The sequence below is a fragment of the Simochromis diagramma genome, unplaced genomic scaffold (genome assembly GCF_900408965.1).
Source record: "Simochromis diagramma unplaced genomic scaffold, fSimDia1.1 OVJJ01000334.1, whole genome shotgun sequence".
In the NCBI taxonomy this organism is placed as follows: domain Eukaryota; kingdom Metazoa; phylum Chordata; class Actinopteri; order Cichliformes; family Cichlidae; genus Simochromis; species Simochromis diagramma.
In genome coordinates, this window is record NW_024386764.1 from 1,423,997 (window position 1) to 1,450,459 (window position 26,463).

Consider the following 26,463-nt stretch of genomic DNA (forward strand, 5'->3'; position numbering starts at 1 on the left):
GGTAAAATGCACTGAAACAACAACACAAACATCAGATCCCCGACAGGCGCCTTTGTACTGCTTACTGTGATTTCTACAGTGCCATGAAAAAGTATCTGCCCCCTTCCTGAGTTTTAATGGGTTTTCTTTTTTGCATAGTTACATGTGTCAGACCCTCAAACTTCCCTTATTAGATAAAGTAGGGGAAGTGGTAGCTACTCAACTGAAAAAGTTCAACGTTGTTGTCTCAGGGATTAATGTTAAAACATCTTTTAAGGTCAAAGCTGCATAAATTTTAAGATTATCCAAGTCAAAGCAAAATAGTTTTAAAATGATTATTTCCATCTATGAAGGGTGGAAAAAGCGGATGATCTGATATCCTCGTGTCGGTGTTGTTCCCACATCATCATAATAAATGTTGCTCCAGGTTCAACATTGCAAGTGACCAATCACATTGTTGTGATGTCCCCCTTTTGTGCCTTTGAAAAATACCGCCTTAAAAAAATCAATTTCACTTGCGAGAAGAGAAACCGCTTCTGTCCGCCCATCCAGGAACTTGAATTCTTTGCATTTCAGGATACTTTCCTTTCATAAACAGTAAGCATTATACATATTGTCCTTACAGAGGCGGTTTCTCTTCTCGCAAGTGAAGTAGATTTTTTTAAGGCGTTTGTTCAGCAGAAGGTGATTGGTCACTTGCAATGTTGAACCTGGAACAACATTATTTATGATGACGAGGGAACAACACCAACACGAGGATATCAGATCGTCCGGAAAAAGCTCTCCTGGACCGGTGTAAATGGGGGGATTTCCAGTCTCATCTCAAATTTTCCAATAAAAACATCAACATCTGTAAGACTTTTGGGAAAGTGTTCAGTGGACTCTCGAGACAAAAGTCGAACTTTTGGGAAGGTTTGTATTCTGTTATATCTGGGGTAAAACTACCACAGCATTTCTTAAAAAGAAAATCCTATGAAGAGTCAAACGCGGGGGTGATGTCTCGGGGCTGCTTTGTGAAGGTCTTGGGCTTTTTTGCTGCCTCAGGTCAATTTTCTTTCCTGGACATAACCGTAAGTTCTGCTCTCTACCAGAAATTCCTGAAGGAGAATCTCTGGTCATCAGTTTGTGAACTGAAGCTCACGCAGACTTGGGTTATGCAGCCGGATCCAAAACTCACCGCAAAGTCCAACCTCTGAATCTGTGGCTCCAAAGAGAACCAAAATGAAGTTTTTAAGTGGCCAAAATCTGGACGTAAATCAGACTGACATGTTTTGAAGTGACCTTAAACAGGCTGTGCATGCTGGAAAACCTCAATTGTGGCCGAATTAAAGTATTTCTACAAGTAAGAGTGAGCAAAATCCTTCACAACACCTTGAACGATGGCACGAGCAGTTATTAAGTTTAGGGAGAAATTTCTTTTCACACAGTGGCAGGTAGGTTTGGATAACTCTTTCCCCTTATTCAATGAAATCATCATCTAAAAACTGCATTTTATATTTGCTCTGGTTATCTTTGTCTTCTATTAAAATTTGTTTGATGATCTGAAATATTTAACAAGCCATTCGTGGCATTGTATTCTTAGTTTTTCAGTTCTAAAGTCCAGAGAGGCCTGGACTCAACATACAGATAATTAAACCCCTGACATACTGGTCTAAAGGGAAAAACAAAGAAACAAAGACGATCTTTCATCTTGTTTTATGTTTCCATGTTTTTGTTAGTTTCTAAAGAGAAGCTCTCAAAATCCAAACAGAACACGAACACAGTGCTGACCGTGGTGCAGTTTGTCTAGTGGAGCTGTACCTGTTGACTTGTTTTGATGGTTGAGAAGGTCATCATCAGCATCAAAGTCAGCCACTTCTTCATCAACATGCACCACCAGCCGGGTCCCAGGGCCAAAAACCATCGAAAAAGAGAAAGTCTGTCTGGTGGGAACTGAGCAAACAGTCCAGCAGCTGCAGCAGCAGCAAACCACCATTACTAACAGTGGAACAAACGTGAGTGTTAAAGGAACAGTTCACTATTCTGTGCAGCATCTTACCTTATGAGGATGATGAAAGTCACTGCAGTTTCCATGACGATTCCACTAAAGATTTAGCTGAAGAGAGAAAAATCCTGGTAAACAAAGATTAAAGTAAAAAGCCTACATCACTCATAATGCTGTTGAATAATACATCTTTCAGATTAAAGTCTGGTACTCCAAGAACATTTCTAAATCATATCGTTTTCCTTAAATACTGATATTAATTTCTCAGCTGCCTCGACCTTAGATATTTACCTTTGATAAGTGTGTCCCCGTGGTTCCTGCTGTCACTCTGATGCCCACAGATCTCCTGTGTCGTATCATCTCTCATCAGTGAAATCAGGAAACTTCAGGGTCTGGAAAATAGAAACATGAGAAACTGCTGGAGCAGAACAACAACAGTCTCCAGAGGAGAGAAACTGCTCTTGGATCACATCGACCGTTGGTTTAGTCAGTTGGTGAAGGACAGAAAAACAGGAAATTTTCAGTTTTTTCTTAATTCAACTGTTGGACCCCAAATAAGATCCCAGTGAAACCGTCAGTTTGCATGTTCACAAACACTGTTTTTATGATTTATTAGCTGAACATTTCCCATAAAGATACACTGTAACACACCATCTAATATAATATAATATAATATAATATAATATAATATAATATAATATAATATAATATAGTTCAAGTTACATATGATCTTTGTTACATTTAAATAAAATGTAACTGATGCAAGAGATTACTGACAATAAATACAGCGCTGATTGTAACTATGGCAATTACGTTTTTGATTATAATTTTCTTGAGATGCTTGATGTTGAATGTTTATTTCCTATTTTAAGTAAAAGAGTTGATGAGTATTTTTAAAATATTTCACATAAAACATACTAAAATTACTTTGGGGACTTTAAGGACAAAAACTTTCAGAGCAAATAAAACTAAAAGACTACGTGTGATTAAACATTTCATTTAACATTTCACTTGATTTTTGTTTTACAGCACAAACACAAAAAACACCAGAAGTATAACAGCTCTGCATCAAACACATTTATAATTTTATTACCATCTTGTACTGAGTTTTTAAAATGGTGTAAGATTGTCTTGAAAGAAATTTTCATGTTATAGCAGCTTACAGGAAAATACGTCTTTAAAGGGCGCATCCACTTAGAAATATGATTTTGATGCATACTTCACTTCATGACATCTGCGCAGATGTTGTTCGTCTGCTTGCTTGAACACCTGCAGCTTTTATGACATCACAGCTATTTTCAGTCACTTGGGTTCGAGCTTTAAATGTGAAACGTTTAGGTTAAAGAAGAAATAAATCTCAAGTTAAGCTGGCCTACATGCCCCCATGGCACAGAGGCAGGCTGTCCTTAGTTCAAGGACAATAGAAGGGTGAAAAGTAAGTTGTAATAATGAATCTTTAAGTCATGCTTTATCTGTATTTTCAATTTTAATAATGTAAAATATATATGGTTAGATATTTAGTGATATGAGGTGCGTCAGATTTTGACAAGCTCTAGAGGTTTCTGCTTACTAATGAGAAGTTTTTTACTTTAATAACTAATAACTCTTTTTTTTAAACTATTCTTCATTAGGTCAAAAAATGTTGTTACATGTGTTTCCCTGTGCATATTATTAATATAAAAGAGGTTATAAAAATCTTTCAGATAACCTCGACATTCATGGTGTAAATTTAGGAGTGGCAGAGAAGTACATGAAGGTTGTGTAGAGGCAGCGCTGAGGTGTGCAGTAAGAGTGACACCAAGGCTCAACTCTGAGCTGCTTCTTGTTTGCAGTGGTGATGAACAGGCTGACGGATGAGGTCAGACAACAGTCTCTGTGAACTATATGTTTGCAGATGATACTGTGATCTGTAACAACAGCAAAGAGCAGGTAGAAGAAAGCCTGTAAGTAAAAGGAATGAAATGTCCTGGTATTACAGCACACGTCTGTGAATGAGAAAAAGGTATAACAGTGAAGCTGCACAGAGCACAGGTGGTGAAGGTGGATGAGTTTAAGTACCTGGGGTCAGCCATCCAAAGCAGCAGTCAATTCACAGGAGAGGTGAAGAGGAACGTGCAGACAGATGTGACAGAAGGACAATAGCAGGAGTGAAAGGGAACGTTCATATCCACCAAATCAAAACACACACACACACACAAACAACTAAATTATGCTGAAAACACAGTAGACACCAACAAAACCACATCACTGCTGTCAGAGCACATTCACCGACCAAACACAGCCTGGCTAACTGCTGCAGCTGTGCAATGGTTTCTCAGGGGAAATGGGGGGCAGAGGAGTTCAGGGAAGAGACAGGACACAACTACAGGCACACAAGGCTGAAACTATGTTTGGATCAACAGTTTTTATTGTGGAAGGTATCGACAGGAAGCAAGCATTCTTGCTGGGTGAACAAGTGTGTTTCCTGTATTTGGCAAAGACAGAATCAAAGAAAAGATAGCGTACTGCAATGTACAAGAAAGGCAGTTTTCATTTATGCATTTTTAGCTTTGCTGATGCTATAATCTAGCAATAAATCTGCCAGCAGAAATGGTGGGGAAAGAAAAAGTAGTGCCACAAAGCAAATACCTTTACAGCAACAGCTTCATTTGGCCGGACTGTGAGAGCGCATGGATATTGAAAAAGCACAGCCTTTAAATCACTCTTAATTCAAACACAAGTTAATTAAAAATCTCAGAAACTTGGCCGTTGTGCATGTAAGCTCACTGTTTTCAGTCACTGCACAGAAAAGCACATTTATTAAACTGTGAGATGGGGTGCAGATATTCTTCTATGTATGATGTTCAAAGATGAGGCTTAAAAATGAGGGGAACTGAAGAAGAGCAGAGAAACAGTCTGAACAAGCAGCCAAGTAAAGCCAACGACTAACTGGCCGATGCTCACTCCTGACATTATTTCCTTCTGCGGCTCCGTGGCCTTGGTTCCTTCTTCCGGTCATCTCCCCGGCTGATTCCACAGTAATAAACCGCCGAGTCGCTCTGCTTGGAGCCTTGCACCACCAGTGAGCCATCGGCCGCTATAGAGACTTTACTGCGGGGAACACCGTTGCCGTATTTCAGTTTGAGTCTATCCATAGACCTGAAGGAGACAAGGAGCTGTGGTCCCTGTCCTGGTGCTTTCCTGTACCAGCTGAGGGTGGTGGGGGCGGTCGGGGCAGTGGTGGTGGTGAGCGTGGTGAAATTGGAGGTGTCCAGCAGAGGGCACTGCAGGGTGGCATTCTCTCCAAGCCTCACCTGGATGGTCGATGAGGGATCGACAGCTGCATGGTTCTGTAAACCTTTACATCAACAACATCAAAGCGTTTGATATTCCTCACATACTGAAATGTTGTGTAAAGTAATATGAACACGTAAAAAAAGCTTGTAGTGGAAATTCAAAACCTACAAAGTGAGTGTTAAAAATAAAAAATTAACATGGGAAAAAATGTTATAACATGTCATAAAATCAGAAATGTTTGGGTCCAGATTTGTTGAATAAATGTTAAAGAAGAAAATAGCTTAAAAATTAAAGTATGTTAAAAATCTCAAAATATTACCATTATGATCAAAAACTTTAACCTTTTGGAAACGTATTAAAAAATGTGCCTGTTTCCTTTGCATTTAACTTTAAACAACATCAGCGTTTAGTTTGTTTGACCAAGATTTAAAACAGAGGAAAAACTTCTAAATTAATTTTTAATGAATGTTTATTCAATCAAACCTGTAAGTCTGTAAGCCAATAAACATTTTCTCTTTTGCACTCTAATCTCTTAATCCTGCACACAGGAAGCTTCATTTTGAACAGATTTTCACCATAAAATCCTTTTAAATTGGCCTAAAGTGGCGAACAGAGCTTCAGCCTGTCGACAGCGTCTTCGTTAAACATCCAGTTTTAAAGTCGGTGAGTCAGTGAAGTGTGAATTTGAATTCATTAATTGACGACAGAAAAGACAGAAAGCAGAACTCACCACTGAGAGCGAGCAGGATCACCCGGACCAGCAGAGACTCCATCATCAACTGACTGAGGAAGCTGCTGCTGCTGCTAATGAAACCAGCAGAGTGTTTCAAAACAAGACTAACGGATAACAACACATGGCTCAGTATGTGAACGCTGGATGTTTTCCCCTCATGTGAGACCTTTAGTTCTCATGTATGTAAATGTGGTAACACTTCATTCATATGTTAGCTACATTTAAAAAAAATGCTGAAAATTTCAAGATATTTCAAAGAAGGTTTTGTACTAATCAGAAGAGACATACTTTTAACATTTAACATAGTTAGGTCCAGATATATTTGGACACTGACACAAGTTTGTTTTTTTACCTGTCGACTGAAACATATAATGGACATGGACATAATTTGTAGACTCTCAGCCTTCGTTTGGGGCTATCCACATTTCAGTTCGATGCAGGGTTTAGGAGTTTCAGCTCCCTAACATGTGCTACCCTCTTTTTAAAGGCGCCGAAAATAATTAGACAACTGACTCAAAGAATATTTCATGGGCAGCTGTGAGGAATTCCTTTGTTATGTCATTATCAATTAAGCAGATAAAAGGCTTGAAAGAGTTGATTTGAGGTGTTGTGTTTGCATTTGGAAGATTATGCGGTGAACAGATAACAGTCAAAGGAGCTCTCCATACAGGTGAAACAAGCCAATCTTAAGCTGCAAAAACAGAAAAAAGCCCATCCGAGGTAGTGCTACAATATTAAAGGTGATAAAAACACTAAGCTTTGGTTCAGTCAAACCCTAACCCATTTGACCTTAGAACTGAAGAAGCTTCTCGGATGAGAGGTGAAACGTCTTCAAGCAACTTAAAGAAGTCCAGACGCTTTTCTTTGCAAGCTCCTTTGACTACAATGACCTGGATGACTGAGAACCTTCACAGACATGACAGCATATATTGCTCTGCACACCTTTCAGCACTGATCATGCTTATCCAGACGTGCAAGCTGCCAGTTCCATATGCACTAATGCAGCGGTCCCCAACCTTTTTTGCGCCACGGACCGGTTTATGCCCGACAATATTTTCAGGGACCGGCCTTTAAGGTGTCGCGGATAAATACAACAAAATAAAACTAGTACCGGTACCGAAAAAAAGAAGATTTATTCATAACACACGTGAAAAGACCCAGGAAAACCGAGTAAACGATCAAAACGATAACAAAATAACGCTGAAAACCGATAAAAACCCTGAAAACCAGACATTTCACACCTGAGCCTCAACGCTCGCGTACCAAACGACTCACGGACCGGTACCGGTCCGAAGCCCGGGGGTTGGGGACCGGTTCTGGAGCCCATTCAGTCATTTTCACCACAGAATCATGCCTGTTTTTATTGCAGTGCCAGCTGAAGGCCCAGAGACTGAACGAATACACAGATCACTGTTGATGGTCACAATTTTTTTTAAATATAATTTTACTAAAAATTGGTTAAATGATCACACTGTATAAAACAATACCATGAATAATTATTGAACTCTTGTCTGTGTTGGGAGTTTGAAGGTGTAGAGTATGTGATCTTCCAGCAGGTGGTGCTGTGAAATCATCACTGCTTCGGAATCAGTCTGAGGTATGAAATCATGAGATGATGCAGCCTCAAAGGGCACACAGGGACTGGAGACTGTCACAAGCCAAAAACAACTTGTTTCAAATCTGAGCTTGTGCAAGGGGTTGCACAAATCATTCGACTTTCTCTCCTCACAAAGCGACAGTATTTCACTCACTGTCTGACATGCTGGATTCTTATGCGTTCTGTTAAACTGAACCACATTATCTCATTAGTGATGTCTTAGTGTCAGCAGTAACACAACACTGAACAAAACAATTAGAAACAGAAATGAAAACTTTGGTTGTATTTGGACAACACAATCAGCTGCAGAGCACAGCACTGCTTTTATTGGTAAGCTGGAATATGAAGCCACTAACACACAGCCAGCAGGAAGTGTGACAACATGACACTGTTTTAGTTTACCTGAGTCACCCACACATTCACACACACATTCATCCAAGCACACACTCACACTCCTGGTGGATTGGGGGCATTTCAGGGTTCAGCAACATTCAAGGTTGCTTTGGCAGACAGGGAGAGCTCGGGATTGATGAGTAGATTAGCTGCTCTTCCTCTTAAGCCTCTGTTTTTGGTATATCTGCTGCTAACATCAGCACCACTGTTCCTGGTTTGAATTAGCTCACTTTGCTGAGACTCCTTTTGCACTAAACTTTAAACGTGTTCATTTGTGCTGTAAAGTTTTGCATTTTAAAATCAGAGTCAGTGGAGATTGATTCACTTTTGACACCAACACCAAGCGGCCATCAGAGCGACTGTGGATGTGTGGCACTGATGGGCTCATCTCGTTTCCAGGAAAGGGAGGAAAACAACCTGAACCTTATTAGAAACTACATGTTAAAATGCATTTAGATTTCAAAGAAGGTTTTAAAGAAGTTTAAAATTGTAGGTTTGAGTTGATGCGACCATGTCTCTGACCGCCACGTTTCTATCATTGGTTAAAACTGCTGCACCATCAATAAATAACAAATACAAGGCACTTGATTCATAAGACAAAATTCACATTTAGATTATCCCAGAGTGACGGAGTACAACACTGTGTATCCAGTACTCTCATCATATGGAACTAGAGGGTTAATTTAATTTAAAAAATACAATCATGGACATATTATTTCCGGTCTTGGCTTAGTATTGCCGTGCTGTGTGAGAGTGCGGTTAACCCCTGACCTCATCTGAATGCACAGCACTTCCTCTGTTTGGACAGTAGAAAGGAGGGTCAGAGGTCAACTGGCTGTCTGCCTTCAAGCCAAAAACATCAGATCTGAGAACAGAGGAGTGTTTTCTTTCTCTGTTCTCATGTTTTCTCTGCATTATTGGGTCTTTACCTAACAACACGAAGCCCCTCGAGGAGACCGATGTTGTGATTGGTCCTATATAAATAAAAAGAATTGAATCGGTTCACAAATCTTTATATGGTGGCAAGAAAGTGATGCTGATTAAACATTTCCTGTTGGTTTTTGCTGCAGCTTTTGAAGGTTTGAAGAATTCCGATAGTTTTGTGTTTGCAGGTGGTTCATATTTTAAGGTATACACATCATTTGGCTAAAGTGATAGCTACTCTGTTTCTTAGTTTAAACGGTGATTTTGAAAACCTGCATTCAGGATGGCAAAATGAGAAAAACATGCGGTAATTTTAATGAATGATTTATTGCTTTAATCAAGAAAAATAATCAGTTTCAGCTTCTCCAAAGTGAAAGGTTGGTGCTCTCAACTGTTCTGCATCCTTGTATATTTAATATTTTTGGAGCCCTAAATGAACTAAACCTGTGAATGTAAATATCTTTTTCATGGCACTAACATATAAGTAACTAGTGTAACTGAATTGTAGCTATCGAAGCATGCAGAGGTCCACAGCATTGTTAAACTCTCGAGTTCTAAAAAAGATCAAGTTAAAACTGGACTGTAGCTCTGATGTGACTAAATGAGTCGCAGCTCTCATTTGAAAACTAATTCTAATGGGACAGTCGATTGGTGTAAATTGTAGAGAAACATATTTTATATTTTTCAGTCGGTTTTCTCTTTTTAACTGAAGGATACACAAACACCTGCAGAATAATAACAATGGGATTATTTTTGCAGTATGAAAATGTGCATGTTAAACTAAAGCATCCTGTATAATGAATATAATTAAAGGATTGAAACAAACCAAACCTGGTTGAAAATGAGCTGAAATTGTACAGCAACCGATTTTGTGTACAGATGTCGCTCCTCATAGATGCACTCAACCACCCAGCACTATGGCAGCTGTGCTGATGAACAGGCATATTTATCATTGACAATGATGGCAGAAAGCCACTGTTTCCTGCTCACTGTTTTTCTCTGCTATTTATGGACTTGGCCCAGGACACCTTCACTACACTAACTGTTTATCTGTCAGAGCAGTTAGCAAACACAGAACTAAAGGCAGAGGTCAGTGCATTATTGTTTGGACAGGAAAATGAATGTTATTTCCAGTTAGATTTGAAAAAGAAGCATTTTTCTTTAAGCTGTAATGCATTTTGATTCTAAAATCTCTTTAAAGCTCTCCCATCAGCAACAATAGTTTGGTGTTTTCCAGCTGTGAGCAGCCGGTCCATTTACCAGAAGTCAGTGTTGTTTGGTCTTAAGGCTCTTTGCTTTCAGTAAGTCTCCCTGTTTCATCTATTCTGCAGACGCTGCCCGTAAACCTGCTGAGAAGTATTATCCACTGGCTTCTTTATGAAAACAACTTGCATGTGTTTGGCTCCATCCCTGAAAACTCTGTCCTGACGGGGTGGGGTAGGTGGGTGTTGTTAAAGGAGTGGCTAACCCTAGGTGATTCAGGGACATGGAGCCACAGCTGGGCCAGGGTCCCTTAAAGCTCCTGGTAGGAGTTACAGATGTTTAAAAAGATGTTTGGCTAAACCACAGAGACTGTTGCCCCTGAGCCAATCACAGCAAAGGTAGACATGGTGGGCATTGGGGGCTGTGGTCTTGTGAATCAGAGGGTGGGGCTTGTGGGATCTACGTGCCAGCAGCTGGCATGAAAACATGAATGCGGCTGTAAAGTAGGTTTTCTTTCTAATGCTGCGTTTCTTTGTCTTTCTTTTCTCTGTTTCTCTTTTCTGAGTTTCATTTCTCTGCCTGGAGCATATTTGCGGTTTGAGTTCATCCAAGATCATCACTGGCAAGCTGGGAAATAGAAACAGAAAGCTTCAGTGTTCGACACACACCCACCCACAGACACCCTCCCTCTCTCTTTACATGTAACTTTCCAAGTTAGCTCCGTGTGAGTGTTAAACTCTGCTGGCTTCACTCTGATGTTGTAACTTTCCTGTTGATCGCTGCATGCTCTCTGGGTTTGATAACACCGACACAGAGAAGGAGGGCGAGGTTCAGGGTGGGATGGTTCCTGGGGGTGGAGATGGTGAGGTTTGCCGTCCTCCTGTCATCGTGTGAGGGAGCCCCTCCCTGTGTCCCTGCCCAGCCTGAAGGGAAACTCCAGCTCACTTCAACCTGAGAGACTTACTGAGAGCAGCTGCTCACTCCACCGTTCTTCATCGTTGTCATCATTTTCATAGCCTCCAATCCCCCCGATGGCGGCCGCCTCCAAGTCCTCCCAGATGGTAAAGAGTGTGGTGATTGCCCTGCTGGCGCTCTGGTCCATCATCTCTCTCATCGTGATCGTGGTGTGGGCGACATCTCCCGACATGAAAGGCGCAGCCCAATGCCGCGCCGAGCTGCAGGAGGTCACCGAGAAGATGGAAGGGGCAAAGGTGGTGTATAACAAGAACAAAGAAGCTCTGGAGAGGATGGTGTTGGAGGAAAGGAGGAAGACAGAGCAACAGAGAGCTGAGAACCTGGTGCTCCTGGGCCAACTCAATACCACCAACGTCACACTGGAGGAGTGCCAGCAGGAAAACGTGAGTTCAGTCATTTATTTATCATTTCAGCACCTCCTCTGCGACCCATGGGTGGCATTTATGTCAGACTGATTATGTAGTTTACAATGATGTAGACTTAGTTCAAGAAATAGAAAAGAATAGAATAGAATAGAATAACAGAGCACCAGTTGGATCAGTTATCGGAGCCATGCAAAGCTCCCCTCCTGCTGTACCTATCTTTGCATAGTATGGTTGTTTCATTAAAATGGTGAGCCAGCCTTTGCTTCATATTAGAAAATGTTCATATATCGTTGGACCAACGAGTAATTTTCTTTGAGGTTAGTTTGCACGATGGTCGGTTAGCCTTACTACACCCTTAACTCCACAAACCCTTCAGAAGCTTCTTATTGTATCTAAGACATTATAATAATTTCCAGCTGCAACATTGCAGTCATATGCACATGAACAAATGACTAAATATTATCCTGCCATATCATGTGCACGACAATTAAAAAGCTCTACGTCTTTTTTAATAGAAATATGTTGTGTAGGTTGGCCTGCTGCTACAGTGGTTAGCACTGTTCTCGTACACCAAGAAGGTCCCGTGTTCCTGTGTGGAGGTTCATGCTCTACTCATCTCCGGGTATTCCTGCTTCCTCCCACAGTTTAATGATGATTCCTAATTGAATGTTAGTGTGAATATTTGTCTGAAGGGCATACCTGCCTCTTGCCCTTTGATAGCTGGCATAGCTAGGCTCCACAAAGTAGAAAGGGGGGAAAGGTGGATGTTTGGGTGGCAAATTTCAACTAAATTAAATGACTAATATGCTCCTTTCACTTTTTAGACTTTTAAACTGGTTTTAAAAAATGCTCTCTTTATCTTTGATACTGCGGGAATACAAGTCAAAACCTTTTTGATTGGTTCCTTTCATCACAACCACCAATAGAACCGACGGTCATACGGTCGACACCGCAAAGAGCCAAATAGAAATGCATTAGATTTACCTCAGTTTTTTATTCTTGCCAGCTTTAGACTGAAGCTGAAGTTGTGCTTAACTCACAATGAGTCCCAAACATCAGCAGACTTCCCAGCATGCACTGGAAGCTCCCAAGAATGATAGTTTGACTTAAATTACAAACTTAATACTGATACTGAAAATAGCATCTTTTTTTAATCCAGCTTGCAAAATTGAAACCAAAGCTGCCCCACCCACCTCACCAAAACACTAATGGCTTCCATCTGTCCTCAAAAAGAAAAAACGCTGAGACATATCAATAAATCTCATCAGAGAGGGTAGACGGAGACCAGAGTTTAGCATGTTTAGGAGTCAAAATGTAAAATATCCACAGTGACGGTGCAGAGCTGAGTTTGATGCAACGAGGATTTCTCTGAGTGTGAAAATGAGCTCAGATATGAACAGAGTGGGATTCTCTCCTCCTCTTTGCTCAACTCTTTCCACTTTGGGAGACCTGATTTTCCTTCGCGTACAACAACTTTTTTCCTCCCTGCAGGCTTGACTCAGTGTTTATAGGATAAGAGGCATTCAGTTGCTTCCAACATTTCCAGCTCTGTATTCTGAGAGTCGCTGGTTGGAAAAAATGAGTGTTTGCCTTCTCTCTCCCTCCTCCTGTGGTTTGTCCTGACTCACTCCTACTCTCCACTCCTTCACCCCTCCCTCCCTCCCTGCTCCTTACTTTTTCCTCACTCTAACTTCTCCCCTCTTGACTCTGACTTTTCTACTCATCCAGTAAAAATGTTTGGTTTCCGCACACATTTTTGTGCTGAAGTAGTTGCAGGCGTCATTGCTGCTAGCTGTCCACAGCTATTGAGATTATGGAAATGGTTGCATGCACAAACACACAGCATTCTTCTAGAAAAATGAACCCGAACAGTTCACCACTGTGATGTGCGCAAATCAGGTCATCGCAAACATAAAAGGAAAATGAAACTCAAGGAAACAGAAGCTTATGTTGAAGCTGCTTTTAGGGCTGAGTGCCAATGAGCAAAGATCTCTTAAATATGCGTGTTTATGAGAATTATAGCAAGATGATCATCCACACTGACAAAGCAGACATTTTGGAAAGTACCAAAGAAACCAAAGTTTATTTTGTCCTTCCTGTCAGCTTCCTGTGCTCAACTTCAAGCTGGTAGAAGAAATCATGTCAGATATCCTTCAGCTGCTTTTCAGAGGTTAGCAGTTATTCTCAACTATCTTCATCAACATTTCCCCAGCATTGCAATTAATGCTGTTAAGTCAACCGTGCAGGCTTTTTCTTTTTGCATAAGGTCTCCTGTGGCATCCCCACACAGACATACAAAGTTTTAGCAAAGTCAATCTAAACATTTACATAAACAGGGTTACCATTGTGAAGAGTTTCGTTTTACCCCAAAGTACTGGCTAAACCCTCCCAGCAAATGAAAGCAAAAGTAAAAAGTGAGGCACAACAAACAAACAAAATCCTCCTAAGAAGCTTTGAGCCTTGGATGCAAAGTTTTCAAAGGGACCTGACAAAGTTGCACCACCTCTATCCCTCCAGTCTTCTGATGTAGATTTCACCTGTCTATAAAAAGGAAAGGCAGCTGGTTAATCGGGACATTCAGTGAATATGCAGAGGGCATCTAACAACAACGGGGCCTGAGAAACAAAGCTGGAATTCCTCCAGTACACTTACGACCTTTAGGAGGATTTTTAAAGGAGATATCTGGAAGATAATTCTTAACTTTACTAACATGTCCAAGAAGTTTGTGCTGAATTCACAGTAAATGAAATTGTAGTGTTTTTTATTTGTTTTATATTTTATGTATTTGTTACTTAGCACTGTGTGCATAAAACACCCACACAGTAAATGGATGCAGCTTGCTAACAGAGGCTACTTGGTAGCACTGGCTGATAACGCCATCCGAGTCCTTTCTGGCTCCATAAAGCCTGCAGCACTCATGCTGAAAGTCCAAAACCTGTAACTCCACCGTGCTTGGATTTTTCTTGATTCTGATTAGTTCTTTGGGTGTGACTGTGCAGAGCGACGTGCAGTAAAGTCTGTTACCTTATATGACCATTACTTCTAGCCATCTAATAAGCAATAGTGTTAACTGCACCTGAGTAAGTGAAAATCTAATTAGAAAAACTGGTTAAAAAAAAGGCAACAACAATGTAAGAGGTGGGAGTTTCCTAGGATTTGTCTAAAACCTTTTTCCAGGATTAAGAAAGACAAAAACGTCCTCTGTCGAGGGAAAAGCCTGGACATGTCAGTTAAACTCCACTGCCGTAAACACACGCTCTTCTTTTCTGCATGTAAAGAACAACTGTCGCTCAGTCCTTCCAGTCATGCTCTGAGCTCTCAGATGTGAAACGTTTGGACTACATGTGATATTTGCAGTTGTTACGTGAAATTTTGAGATCTGGGTTTAATTTTAGTTGGTGTGTTTTCATGTTAATCAGCTGAGGCTGTCTGTAATGTTTGTCTTTTGACTTGGGTATTAACTTCCTTTAAGTGATTGTTATTGCACTTTTTTTTTTTTTTACTGTAAAAGTTATCAATGAGACCAGCAACATTGGAAGCACCTACCCTTGATCCATTTTTGCACTCCTTGTCTATCAGAAATCAATAATCAGTATGAATGTTAAGACATTGGTAAAGATCAGAAAGCACACAGTTAGCAGAAAGAAGCACTGCTGTGAGGGCAGAAGAACAGCAAACAGAAAGGCATCCAGATCCCTACATCGAGCCTTCAAAAAATGTTCTACGAAAACAAGAAAAAACCCAAAAACTGATCAAACGGTAAAGTGAACCACTGAAACGCCATCAACCCGAGTCATGCAGATATCTTTGTTAATGTTGTTATGCTAAAACCTACACATAATTGTCTAACAATCCCACAGTGCACTACACCATATTTTACAGATGTCAAAATAACCAACGCACAACTCAACTTCCGACCAGTGATGATACAAAACCACTGCAGAGGTTGACTTTAGTTCTCACGTTTGAGAACTAACATGAAAGTTCTCACTTTACATACTGAGGAGTCATTGTGATAACAATAGGGGGATTTTGGAAACCTGTCCTTATGCTCCAGTATTGATAAGAGATTGACGTAATAAAGATCTCTGCCTCTGCACAGCATCAGTGTCATTATCAGTGAAGTCTGAGTGGACAGATTGTGTTATATTGTATCATTAAAAGGCCTCTCAGGATGGAGAGGTTTGTTTGGACTGGTCCTTTACATCTAATAATAACTGTTGCCTGTGATGAAAGGAATTCTTCTAAAAGCCAGCGCTGCCCTGCTTTCAGTCACCAGTTTAGCTCTGAGAACACAAAGTTTGGTCCAAGTTGATGTCGTACCAAAAATGATATGAAACACTGAATTGTTGCCACATAGAAGCTCTGTTCATTACAGAAAACAAAAAAGTCCTAGCTATATATTATTTATGTGAAGTCAAAATATCTAGATTTGTTTTACTGAAAAAAAGTTCATAATTAAATTCATGTTTCTACTGCTGATTTAAGCTTTGCCAAATTTTCTCAATTGCTCAAAATGTTCATGTTACATGCTCCCAAAGAGCAAAGAGGAATCCTGCCATCACACAGCAGGAAGAAGGCAACAGAAAACCTTCAGTCGGAGAGTCTGAGTCATGATGTGTGCCAAACCCAACAGTCACTGAGATGGCATGAAGACCCAGCACACATTTTAGCAGCTGATTTACAGGTTTAACTAATCATACATATAAAAACATTAAAATTGTTGGAAAGAATCAACTTCATGAAAAACGTTGTTTACAAACAAATAAATCTTTTGTTAAACTTGAAAATCTTTACTGCATGTACAGAGATTCAAACTGTAACGTGACTCTTGGTGAGGCAGCAGTTCTAGTTGTTACACATAAAGAACCTGTCAACTTGTCATGCTGGTTGTGAACATTTGAGTTCTACTAAAAGACTAATGACTAGTTAGTAGAGGTAGTCCCGGTTCATCTATTTGTCAGTTTCTTGGTTCATTGCTTCCTTTGATCCAAAACACCTGTGAGGTTTGTTTACACCCACATACTTGCCTCCTAAGAGGAAGAAGCACCTTGTGACGAAGTGGATGAGCAGTTGGAACACGCTCCTCACACCTAATCAATGCCCCAAATCTTTAAAGTTTCTTGAAAATAAACGAGTGAAATCTTTCTGTCACAATACTCAGAAAGTCAACAATGTCTCAGGCAGGAACTTTTTTAAACTCACTAAATCTAAATATGAATCCTATTGTATGACTAAAAATGAATAATGATGTGTACTCGGGCCATTAGGTGAGCAGTGGGATCATTTTCCTACAGATTTTGATCAGAATTTTGCTGTAAGTTTTAAATTATTACAATATATATAAAATATGTGGTTGATAATGATGGAGGCATAAGAAAATAAGGGCGTAGTCTTAAACTAACCACTGACCCTTTTGCTACAAGTTGCTGATAGTTGACAGAAAATCAAGGGATTTGTGATATAAAATGAAATATTATTGATAGGAAAAGCTAAACATTACACAAACGTAATGCACAGAACTGTTAACTCACAGTAACATCAAGGTTTCTTCTTCTTCTCCCTTTGGGGTGTGTTTAATTCATTCTACAGGTCCTCCTGAACAGGAACATCACCATCATGCAGGAGGACATTGAGGAACTGCGACAGAAACGAGCGAACCTCACTGTTCAGCTCGGCCTGCTGACAGGTAGGAAAAACTCCATCACTGCCATGAAAGGAGACTTTTCCCCGGCCCTATTCTTAGCCATATTTTCCTCCACTGTTACCATGAGGACAGAGTGTAAATAAATACACGATTGGTCGGTCAAAAAACAAAAAGAAGTGGAGGGCTGGTATTACCAGCAAAAGCCCAAGTTGTAGGTGTTGTTGTCTCAACACCTAAAGCACCCATTACTCTGTCTGGATCTCGTTGTCAGTGTTGTTGTCATTTCTGTATGTTGTCGCAGTAGATTTGCCTCATCAGTAGAATTTATTCCTTTTTTTATGTTTACTTTATCAGGAATTCTGAGATAAAAATCTCTTTTACATAGAGACCTGGCCAAGGTAGCAACTTTACACACAACACTGGTGCATTGTTCCTTTGTTGCCGGTGTAATTACTTTCAGAACAAACAGCGGGACTCGTCAGGTCTGAGGAATGTGGGTTTCCCTGTACTAAAGGATCACAACGCTATGCCAACAGCTCGCAGGGCAGAAGTGACTTCACAGAGCAGCTCAACATGTCACAAACTCCAACACCTGCATTTTAATTTAACTCTTACATATCTTCATGTTTCCTCTAATGATCAGGGTCAAAACCTGGTGCAACAGTTGTCTTTGATTCTTTGTGCTGTTTGCAGCAACACAAACTATAAAATTCTGTGTGAATCCAAGTGCTGGAGATATTTCAGTACCAGCAGGGTTGATGGTTGAACTGCATCAGCGTTGTGTGGAGCTTCTAAAATTAATTAGATCATTTTTTGTTGTTTTGTTTTTCTTTCCAAAGCCAGGCAATGTCTCGTTGTAAAACAGCTGCCCATCGGTGTTCTTTCATATCCTTTGTTATGAGCTGATGAAACAGTTATGTAAAAAAAAACCTTCGACTGAGGTGTTACAACAGGAAACTCTGCATGGTTTTGAGTTTAGGAACCATTTAGGTTTCACTTCCTCTTTTGTGCACATTCTCTCAGGGAGGCAAGTGGTTCACTTTGTGGTGTTTTTGGTGTATAAACTACCAGTCAAAGGTTCAGACACGCCTCCTCATTTAATGGTTTTTCTTTATTTATACTACTTCCTACATTGTAGATACATACTGAAGAAATCAAATATTTGAAGCCAGATATATAGAATTATGTAGCAAAGAAAAGACTGATAAGATATTGATATGTTTTATATTTTATATTCCTTAAAGTAGCCGCCTTCTCTCAGTGAGCTTCATGATGTAGTCACCTGAAATGGTTTCTACTTCACAGCCGTGTCTTGTCAGGGTTCATTTGTAGAATTTCTTTGCCTTGAGTGGGACAATCAGTTGTGTTATGCAGAAGTCAGGTTGGTGCACAGCTGACAACCCTATTTAACAATTGTTATAATTCATATTATGGCAAGAACCAATCTGCTAAGTAGAGAGAAACAACAGTTCATCATTACTTTAAGAACTCAACGTCGGTCGGTCTGGAAAATTCACGAAATTCCAAATGTGTCCCCAAGTGCAGCCACCAGAACCATCAAGCGCTACAACGAAACATGATCACACGAGGACCGCCCCAGGAAAGGAAGCCCAAGAGTCACCTCTGCTGCTGAGGATAAATTCACCAGCCTCAGAAATCGCAAGTTAGCAGCAGCTCAGATTAGAGCCCAGATAAATGCCACAGAGCGTTCCAGTAGCTGACACATCTTTACATCAACTATTCAGAGGAGACTGTGAATCAGGCGTTTGTGGTCAAATAGCTGCTGATAAACCAAGACTAAGGAAAAGCTACAAGCAGAAGAGATTTGTTTGGGCCAAGAAACACAACGAGTGGACATTAGACCAGAGGAAATCTGAGCTTTGGTCTGATGAGTCCACATTTGAGATCTTTGGTTCCACCTGCGGTGTCTTTGTGCGATGCAGAAAAGGTGAATGGATGATCTCTACATGCATAGTTCCCACTGTGAAACATGGAGGAGGAGGTTTGATGGTGTGGGGGGGCTTTGCAGGTGGCACACTGAACCAACATGGCTAACACAGCATCCTGTAGCGACATGATATCCCATCCGGTTTCCGTTTAATTAGTCCATCATTAATATTACAACAGGACAATGACCCCAAACACACCTCCAGGCTGTGTAAGAGCTAACTGACCAAGAAGTGATGGCCTGGCTTCCACAGTCACCCGACCTTAACCCAATCAAGATGGTTTCGGATGAGGTGGACCGCAAAGTGAAGGCCAAAGGGCCGACAAGCGCTCCGCCTCTCTGGGAACTCCTTCAAGACTGTTGGAAACCATTTCAGGTGACGACCTCATGAAGCTCATTGAGAGAATGCCAAGAGAGTGCAAGGCAGTAATCAAAGCTAAGGACGGAAAGTTTTGAGTTATTTCACACTTTTTTTACTACATAATTCCATGTGTTCATTTTGATGCCTTCAGTGAGAATCTACAATGTAAATAGTCATGAAAATAAAGCAAAACCATGAAATTGGAAGGTGTGTCCAAGCTTTTGTCTGGTAGTATATATGTGACGTAGGATTTCTTTAAGCAGGTGTAAAGTCTATATTTTGTCATTTTGAGAGTTGCACTCATGGAGATCTGTTTGTTGTTGAGGCAGTTGGGCTTTCTGAGCGTCTTGGAGATGATGTCTGGATTCTCTGTAATGTTAATGTTTAGTGTAAAAATGTCCCGGACACCAAATATGCAGAAAAGAATCACTATCGACTAAGGTTTTGGGTTGGTCATTAAGTTTAGTCATTAACACTTTCACAGCAGCTTAATTCAAACCACCTATTACTGACTAATCAGTTAAGTATGGGGTCATCTAAGATGTTCTAACCCTGGACAATGAAAACATGCATTTTTTAAATTCTGATCCAAAATATTACCTGTGCCCAGTGTTTATTTTAACCTATTGATTTAGCCCTGGAGGGCCTACTTTTGGTAGCTAAAGATGCTAAAACCATAGCGTAGTCAGAGGGATGACAGCAGCATTTTTTCTTTGTCAAACCAGTTTGAACTAGTAAACGGCAACAAATAAGATAACCATCTCAAAAGATAATCTGCTTTAGTCTTGTTTGTCTCATTTCATCGTAAACTGAAAATGAAACTAAAAAAGTGTTTGAGGTTCAGAGGCACCACTTTGTGGTGACACATAGATGTCTTCTCTCCTGCTGGTCAACTCAGCACTCACATTCTTAACTTTTGTTCAATGAGATCAATTCTTAAAGCTGTTCATACTATGAGTTTTGTACCAAAGCAGCAGGACTTGGTTTAAGTAGTTCCTTTTTAAAAAGAGCTCATTAAAAAACAGATGTCAAACTAAAACTTCATTAAAGGACTCTTTGTATTGTTTAAGTTATATTTTTTTATACTGTACCATAAAATACTAATCTTTATCATACGAATGAAAGAAAATTTTCTTGACTAGGAATCTCAAAAAATAACAGGGCAAGAACAGCGGCCTGATGGGAAGTGGAGACATACATTAATGGAGGTGACTTCCTGCAGCAAGCGGTTGAAGGGAAACAATAAATTCCTGTACGGAGGAGATATGAAAGGAGCATTGTGTTAGCAGGGAGAGGGTTGCTCTGATAAACATCAGTCACTATTTAATATGAACAAATCAGTGTGGAAGAAATCAGTCACAAAAACATCGGACTAGGAAAAAACATGTAGCCAGGGCGTGTTTTCGTTTAAAATGTGTACTTTTGATCCCTGAAATTTTTCTGTTTGCACCAAACGCTGTATGTATGTATTAAACAGACTAATAAAACCCCACTAATTGTTTTTCACCAAAACCAAAGCACAGATGTCTTGGACAGTTATTCAGCGAGCCATGCTATTTATCACATAACTGCATTTGAGTCATACTGAATAAAAAAAATTAAGTTACGCTTAAAATTTAAGAATGCTCATTGACTTACAAGTTTCCAGTCTCAGGCCATTAGGAAGCGGTTTCACAATCAGACCCGTGCCTTCTTGTCACTTCTGGTTTTTGAAACCAAGATGTCAATGGGAAAAAACCTAATCTCAGAATCAGACTCAGCGAAACCAATGGATGATGTTAGGTAGCTACTTTCATCTTTTACACCATCTATGCACCAATGACTGTAGAAAACTTTTATACAGTCATTGCTATGAACCTACAGCTACAGCCCCCTATGTCTCTAGCTACCTGTCAGTCAAATAAGCCAAATGCCTAATAATGCAAACTTTATTTAAACTGGTAAGTTACTTAAAAGTTCACATACTTTACAGCTGTTATGAAGGATGGGATTTGCTACAAAGTCAAAATTGTTGTTTACCAGGTTTGGGCTGCAGTTTTTTAGGCTTCTGGTTTAGGTTCATTTTCCAGCTGTAGATGTTGCTGCTTTTTTTAAACATACTGAAATAATTTTGCTGTTTCGCAGAAGACTTTAGGAGCCTGGTTTTTAGAAGTGTGAGAATGTTGGAAAGAATTAAGTATGAAAGGAAATAAATGAATGTGTGTTGGAAACAAGTGAAATGATGCCACAACTCTAGAAAAAAAATCAGGTTGTAGGATTGATGATGATGATCTCACTGAGCCTGAGTAACATTCTGCAAATGACGAAGTCAAAGTCCAGACAAGACGAGTGCTGGCAGCACAGCACAGGTCATTCCTCACATAGCTCCCACTGGAGGCTCTCTGATACCACTCCATGTTTCCTTATAAGCTAATGCAGGCGCAGACCTGAGACAAACCCTCAAAGCGTGTCCGGACTGGGGAGTTCCCAAGAAAACAAATGTAGGATTGGTTAGTTACTGTTGCTGGGTTGGAAAACTGTGAGGAAAAAACGTGACCATGTCAGCCTGTTAAAGGGAAATCTACAGGTCCAGAAAACTAAGCAGAACGTAGACTTGGAGTTTTATTTCTACTTCACAGAACTACATTTTTTTAAAGCACCAGTTTCCAACCGCAGTCCTCTCAAGATCCTTTATATTGTGAGACAATATAATAAGATAACCTCAGCTATCAGGCAATCCCATGTAAGGAAGCACTTGGCGACAGTGGGGAGGGAGAATCCCCTTTTAACAGAATCTGGAAGTATCCTGTATGTGTGCTGTTTGTGTGGTTCATCTGTTTTTGCATTGTTCCTTGCATTCACTGGAGTTTTCCCTGTTTTCTGTTCTCAGATCAAATTGACACCCTTGAGGAGAACCTGACCCAGGCCGTTCATAAGACCGAGGCTGCAGAGAGTCTGCAGAAGGCTGCTGAGAGCAACATGATGGCAGCTCAGGCTCAGACCAAAGGCTGTGAGTCCAGCAAGCAGGCTGTGCAGAAGCAGCTGTGAGTCCACACTGTCAGCTAAACTGATCATTGGGGGATTCTCCTGAATGAGGCGGTAGTTCTGACTCTGTCTCTGCTTTTGTGTTAACAGTCAGAAGTGTACAGCGACCAAATCTGAAGCTCCTCAGCTGACACAGCCACGGGCCCCCACCTCTGCCCCTAGTTCCACTGCTCCTCTGTTTGCTGGTATTCCTGCACTGATGCTGCTTGTCTGCAGTGCTCTGCATCTGATAACCTGTGAGTAGCAACAATGCTTACACATCTGTCTCACTGCAATGTTAATCCCTTATGCATGATGCCAAATCTGATCCTAAACAACCTGCTGCACCCAAACGTGTTCTGCACAGGGTGTGTCATCCTGGTTTTATCTTTGCTAAATAATTTAAAGTTGAGTTTAAGTAGATTTGCTTATTTCACTTAAGAGTTTATTGTTAAAAACATTTTTCATTTTACTTTAGTTTTATTTATTGTGTGTGTGTGTGTGTGTGTGTGTGTGTGTGTGTGTGTGTGTGTGTGTGTGTGTGTGTGTTAGTTTTTATGTCTTTAGTATTTACCAGCTGGCATCCTGCAACAAACACAGATTGAAACTCTTTTGCTTAAAAATGTAACAACATGGAAATGAATGATCTATTGTCACTTGCAAAAAACGTTCAACAGAAAAAAACTCATTAATGGTGTAAAATAAATGATTAAACATGTAATTATAATATGCAACAACATAAAATGATGACAAAAGTCTGCATGAATCTGCAGTTACTAAAATACCATAGTTCATTACACAGGTTAAGTTATTATTAGGAAAGACACACACTCACAAAATAAATAGTTCCCCATCTGCTGGCTGGAGTTGCTCACTGCAACGAACCAGCTGCAGAAAAGCCGTAGAAAAGAGCGTCCTTAAATTTTAAGTCCTTTAAATGTTGGGGTGGAGCTAGACACTTCAGTTAAATTCAGTTTTATATATAAATAGTGCCAAATCACAATAGTTGCCTCAAGGAGCTTTACACTGTAAGGTAAAGATCCTACATAAATACAGAAAAAACAGAAAACAAACGGCCCCATATGAGCAGGAACTAGGCAACAGTGGGAAAGAAAAACTTCCTTTAAACAGGAAGAAAGCTCCGGCAGAGCCAGGCTAGGGGACAGGCGGCCATCTGCCACCACTTTGGGACGAGGGGCGAAAAATGGGACAAAAGGCACACTGTGAAAGAGATTAATTAATAGTTAGAACGTGAGATTTCGTAGATTTTCATTGTTTTACACATTTCTGTTGTCCTAAATCAAATTCCATTTGCTAAGTTTCAAGCAAATGGAATTTAATCTGGCAAACTTAGTTATTCTGAGAGAAAAACAGTTTTTAGGTTTGAATATATGTGGAACTTTTTCATGTATTTTTTCTGTATTGTTTTTTAATGTGAAGAAAAAGTAAATTCAGTAGAACGCAGTGCTCTGGTATTTGCTTTGTAAAGTAGACTCAAATGTCTTTATTATTATTATGACCAAGTTTCTTTTGCATCTTTTGTTAAAGGAAGTAAGCTCTTAATCTGCATGTGACATATATCTATGTCACTGTTTTAGTTAAATTTCTTCAGTTTTTTTTTTTTTATCCATTTGGGAGATTTTAACAGCCTCAACAACTACTGATCAGTGGCCATGAGTACCATTCATAGAGTTGGTGAATGGCTACAATCAAAGCATTGTAAGATGGCGAAAGATGTATCTTTGCTCAGTAGATGTTGATCAGTGGTCATGAGAATCTGAATGATCATAAACTGACCTCCCAGCCCATTGTTCCTTCAGTGGGCTGGTTTCAGTCATTATGCAAATGTCCTGTTTATAAGATTGAAACCTGCAGTCAGCTGAGACTGAAGACGTCACCTGGATGATGATGAAACGTTTCTGAAAATGTCCAGATAACAAAATCAACGTTTTGAGACTGACTTACCTGGATGGTTGAGCATGCATCAAGACACACAGGAGATGTTCATTATTTATTTACTGTATTATGCAGAGTGAATAGACACCCACTTTATTGGTGGTAAGGTGACAAAGGGTTTAACGCTGCCACCTCTACAGCAAAGAGGTCCTGGGTTCAACTCCCATCGTCCAGCTAGTTTCTTGTGTGTGGAGTCTGCATGTTCTCCCCGGTGTGGGTTCTGTCTGGGTTCCAGCTCCCTCCCACATTCAAACACATGCATTTTAGGTTAATTAATGATAACCATCACTTAACTTGTTTTTTCTGCTTTTTAGGAGTTGAACGTGGAAAACGGTCGTACTAACAGCGAGCACTGCTGTCCAGCAGGAGGAGCGGAGCCTGGACCAACATACCGACTGCTGTACAAACTTTTTGCGTAACAAACGAACTGGTTACCGTGGGGATGCATCACGCTGAATGGACACAAACCTTGCTTTTTGTTTTTTACCCCACAGCTGAGACGTTTACTGCCCACTGGACGCTGCTGACTGTCTTTTTTACTGTTACATATGACCATTTTTAGAACAACCATTTCCATTAAATGAAATCAGATAAAGGTCGGATTTTTACTGCTAGCTGCGATCAGGTTCAAGTGTGTGAACGATGTTTTGCTTTTTGCATGCCTTTTTGTGCGCTTGAAGCTTCACTCATCCAAAAGACTTTTACAGGCTTTTCATGACTTTCATTAGATGCTTTTGTTTTAGGCAGAGGGGGTGGGGGTCAACGTTTCCATTTAAATAAACCTGAGGATTGTTTTAGGTTAACACCATATTTTTTTTCTCAGTTTTGGATTAAAGTAGCTTTTTTTGTACATTTCAAGCTTTGCTCTTTCATTGGGAAATTTTGACGACTGAAATAACCTGAATGTTACTTCGTCCAAATCTGAGGATCTATTTTAGTGTTTTAATATTGCAGCTGTTGGTTTTGCAGGATATCCTCAAATGTTACTGTTGAAATGGAGGTTGAACATCTGAAATGTTTGTTGCAGTAAAGGTTGAGGCACTTGGAGTAATGTAAGTGTTCTGGAAATATTGCTGGTTTTAATTTCACTCAAGTACTTGTAAGGTAAACATGACAACATGTTCAGTGTGCAACTTTTTTCAGGTATTAAATGTTCTATTTGGTCACAACAAATTTTTTGTCGCCAGAAAATTTAATGTAATTTGCAATTTTCAACTTAATGCAAAAACTGGACCCTGTCTGATTATCTGGTTTTTGTACATACTTCAAACAAGTACAGATAGAAATTTGATTATCACAGATGTTACTTTGTTTTTAATGCTTTTCACACCGGCAGCTACAGTGCTGACGTCAGCTTCATTAAACATCAAACACCACACACTCTGGCTGTTACTAAGTGATCTTAAAATCTTTTAAAGTTGACTTATTCTGCTTTTGGTCATTTTTTCACATGTACTGTTTCAGTGATGGATACTCATATTAAAAAGTTTCAAAGTCAGTGTTTGCATGTATGCAAAAGGTAGAGGTCAGACTATGTGCAAATAATCCCTGTAAGGCAAAAGTACAAACTTAAGACTGTCCCCGATATCGTCCCATCTGTTGTTCATTAAAATAACCCAGAAACTGATAAATAAAGATAACTTTGAACTGTGATGTGTAATCATGCATTATAAATACAGTAGTATCTGTGCAAATTGAGTGAATAAGTTCATGTTAGTTTTTCTTCATAAAAAAAGCTAAAAAAAGAAACAAATTTCGATTGTCAGTGATGATTTTTTTATTTGAGGTAATGTTTTGTTACTGATTCAAATATTGGGGATGGATACAAGAGGAAAAAGCACAATAACAACACTGGTCCGGCCGGGTTGAGTCAAACGATGATTTTAATGATCACACGCGTGGGAGATGGACACCGTACGCAGACAGCATCAGATCTCAAAATGGTGGAGCATTGATCAAACTCTTATAGCCTCTGGTTCTCCCACCTAATCATAAAAGCCTAAACATTCACATGCTTTCTCTCACACGGCGCCTAAGCTACGACCTTGGCTCCCTGTTTATCTGCTCCTGCTGAGATGGGGCAGAAAACTCCAGCATGTTCTCTTCTAATCAGACAAAT

The 26,463-nt window shown here is 40.0% G+C and overlaps 2 protein-coding genes across 2 annotated transcripts; one reads left to right on the forward strand and one right to left on the reverse strand.

The window, feature by feature from the left end:
- Nucleotides 1–4,149: 4,149 nt before the first annotated feature.
- sid1 (secreted immunoglobulin domain 1) lies at nt 4,150–6,035 on the reverse strand. Its single transcript, XM_040030745.1, has 2 exons — nt 5,970–6,035; nt 4,150–5,300 (listed from the first exon to the last, which is right to left on the reverse strand). The coding sequence occupies exons 1-2, from the start codon at nt 6,013–6,015 to the stop codon at nt 4,915–4,917; spliced, it is 432 nt and encodes a 143-aa protein (XP_039886679.1). The 5' UTR covers nt 6,016–6,035; the 3' UTR covers nt 4,150–4,914.
- A 4,848-nt stretch (nt 6,036–10,883) lies between these two features.
- Nucleotides 10,884–25,997, forward strand: si:ch211-1a19.3. The gene is made up of 5 exons (XM_040030757.1): nt 10,884–11,447; nt 17,022–17,118; nt 22,255–22,408; nt 22,500–22,645; nt 24,659–25,997. Coding segments are annotated over exons 1-5 (726 nt in total). The 5' UTR covers nt 10,884–11,120; the 3' UTR covers nt 24,661–25,997.
- Nucleotides 25,998–26,463: the final 466 nt, after the last annotated feature.

Bases quoted from the DNA above. Each gene is read 5' to 3' on its own strand.
- sid1 (XM_040030745.1), bottom strand. From the start codon at position 6,015: ATGATGGAGTCTCTGCTGGTCCGGGTGATCCTGCTCGCTCTCAGTG. The intron at 5,301-5,969 runs GTGAGTTCTGCT...GTTGATGTAAAG, and splicing joins GATCCTGCTCGCTCTCAGTG to GTTTACAGAACCATGCAGCT.
- si:ch211-1a19.3 (XM_040030757.1), top strand. From the start codon at position 11,121: ATGGCGGCCGCCTCCAAGTCCTCCCAGATGGTAAAGAGTGTGGTGATT. The intron at 11,448-17,021 runs GTGAGTTCAGTC...TTCATTCTACAG, and splicing joins AGGAGTGCCAGCAGGAAAAC to GTCCTCCTGAACAGGAACAT. The intron at 22,409-22,499 runs GTGAGTCCACAC...TTGTGTTAACAG, and splicing joins CAGGCTGTGCAGAAGCAGCT to TCAGAAGTGTACAGCGACCA.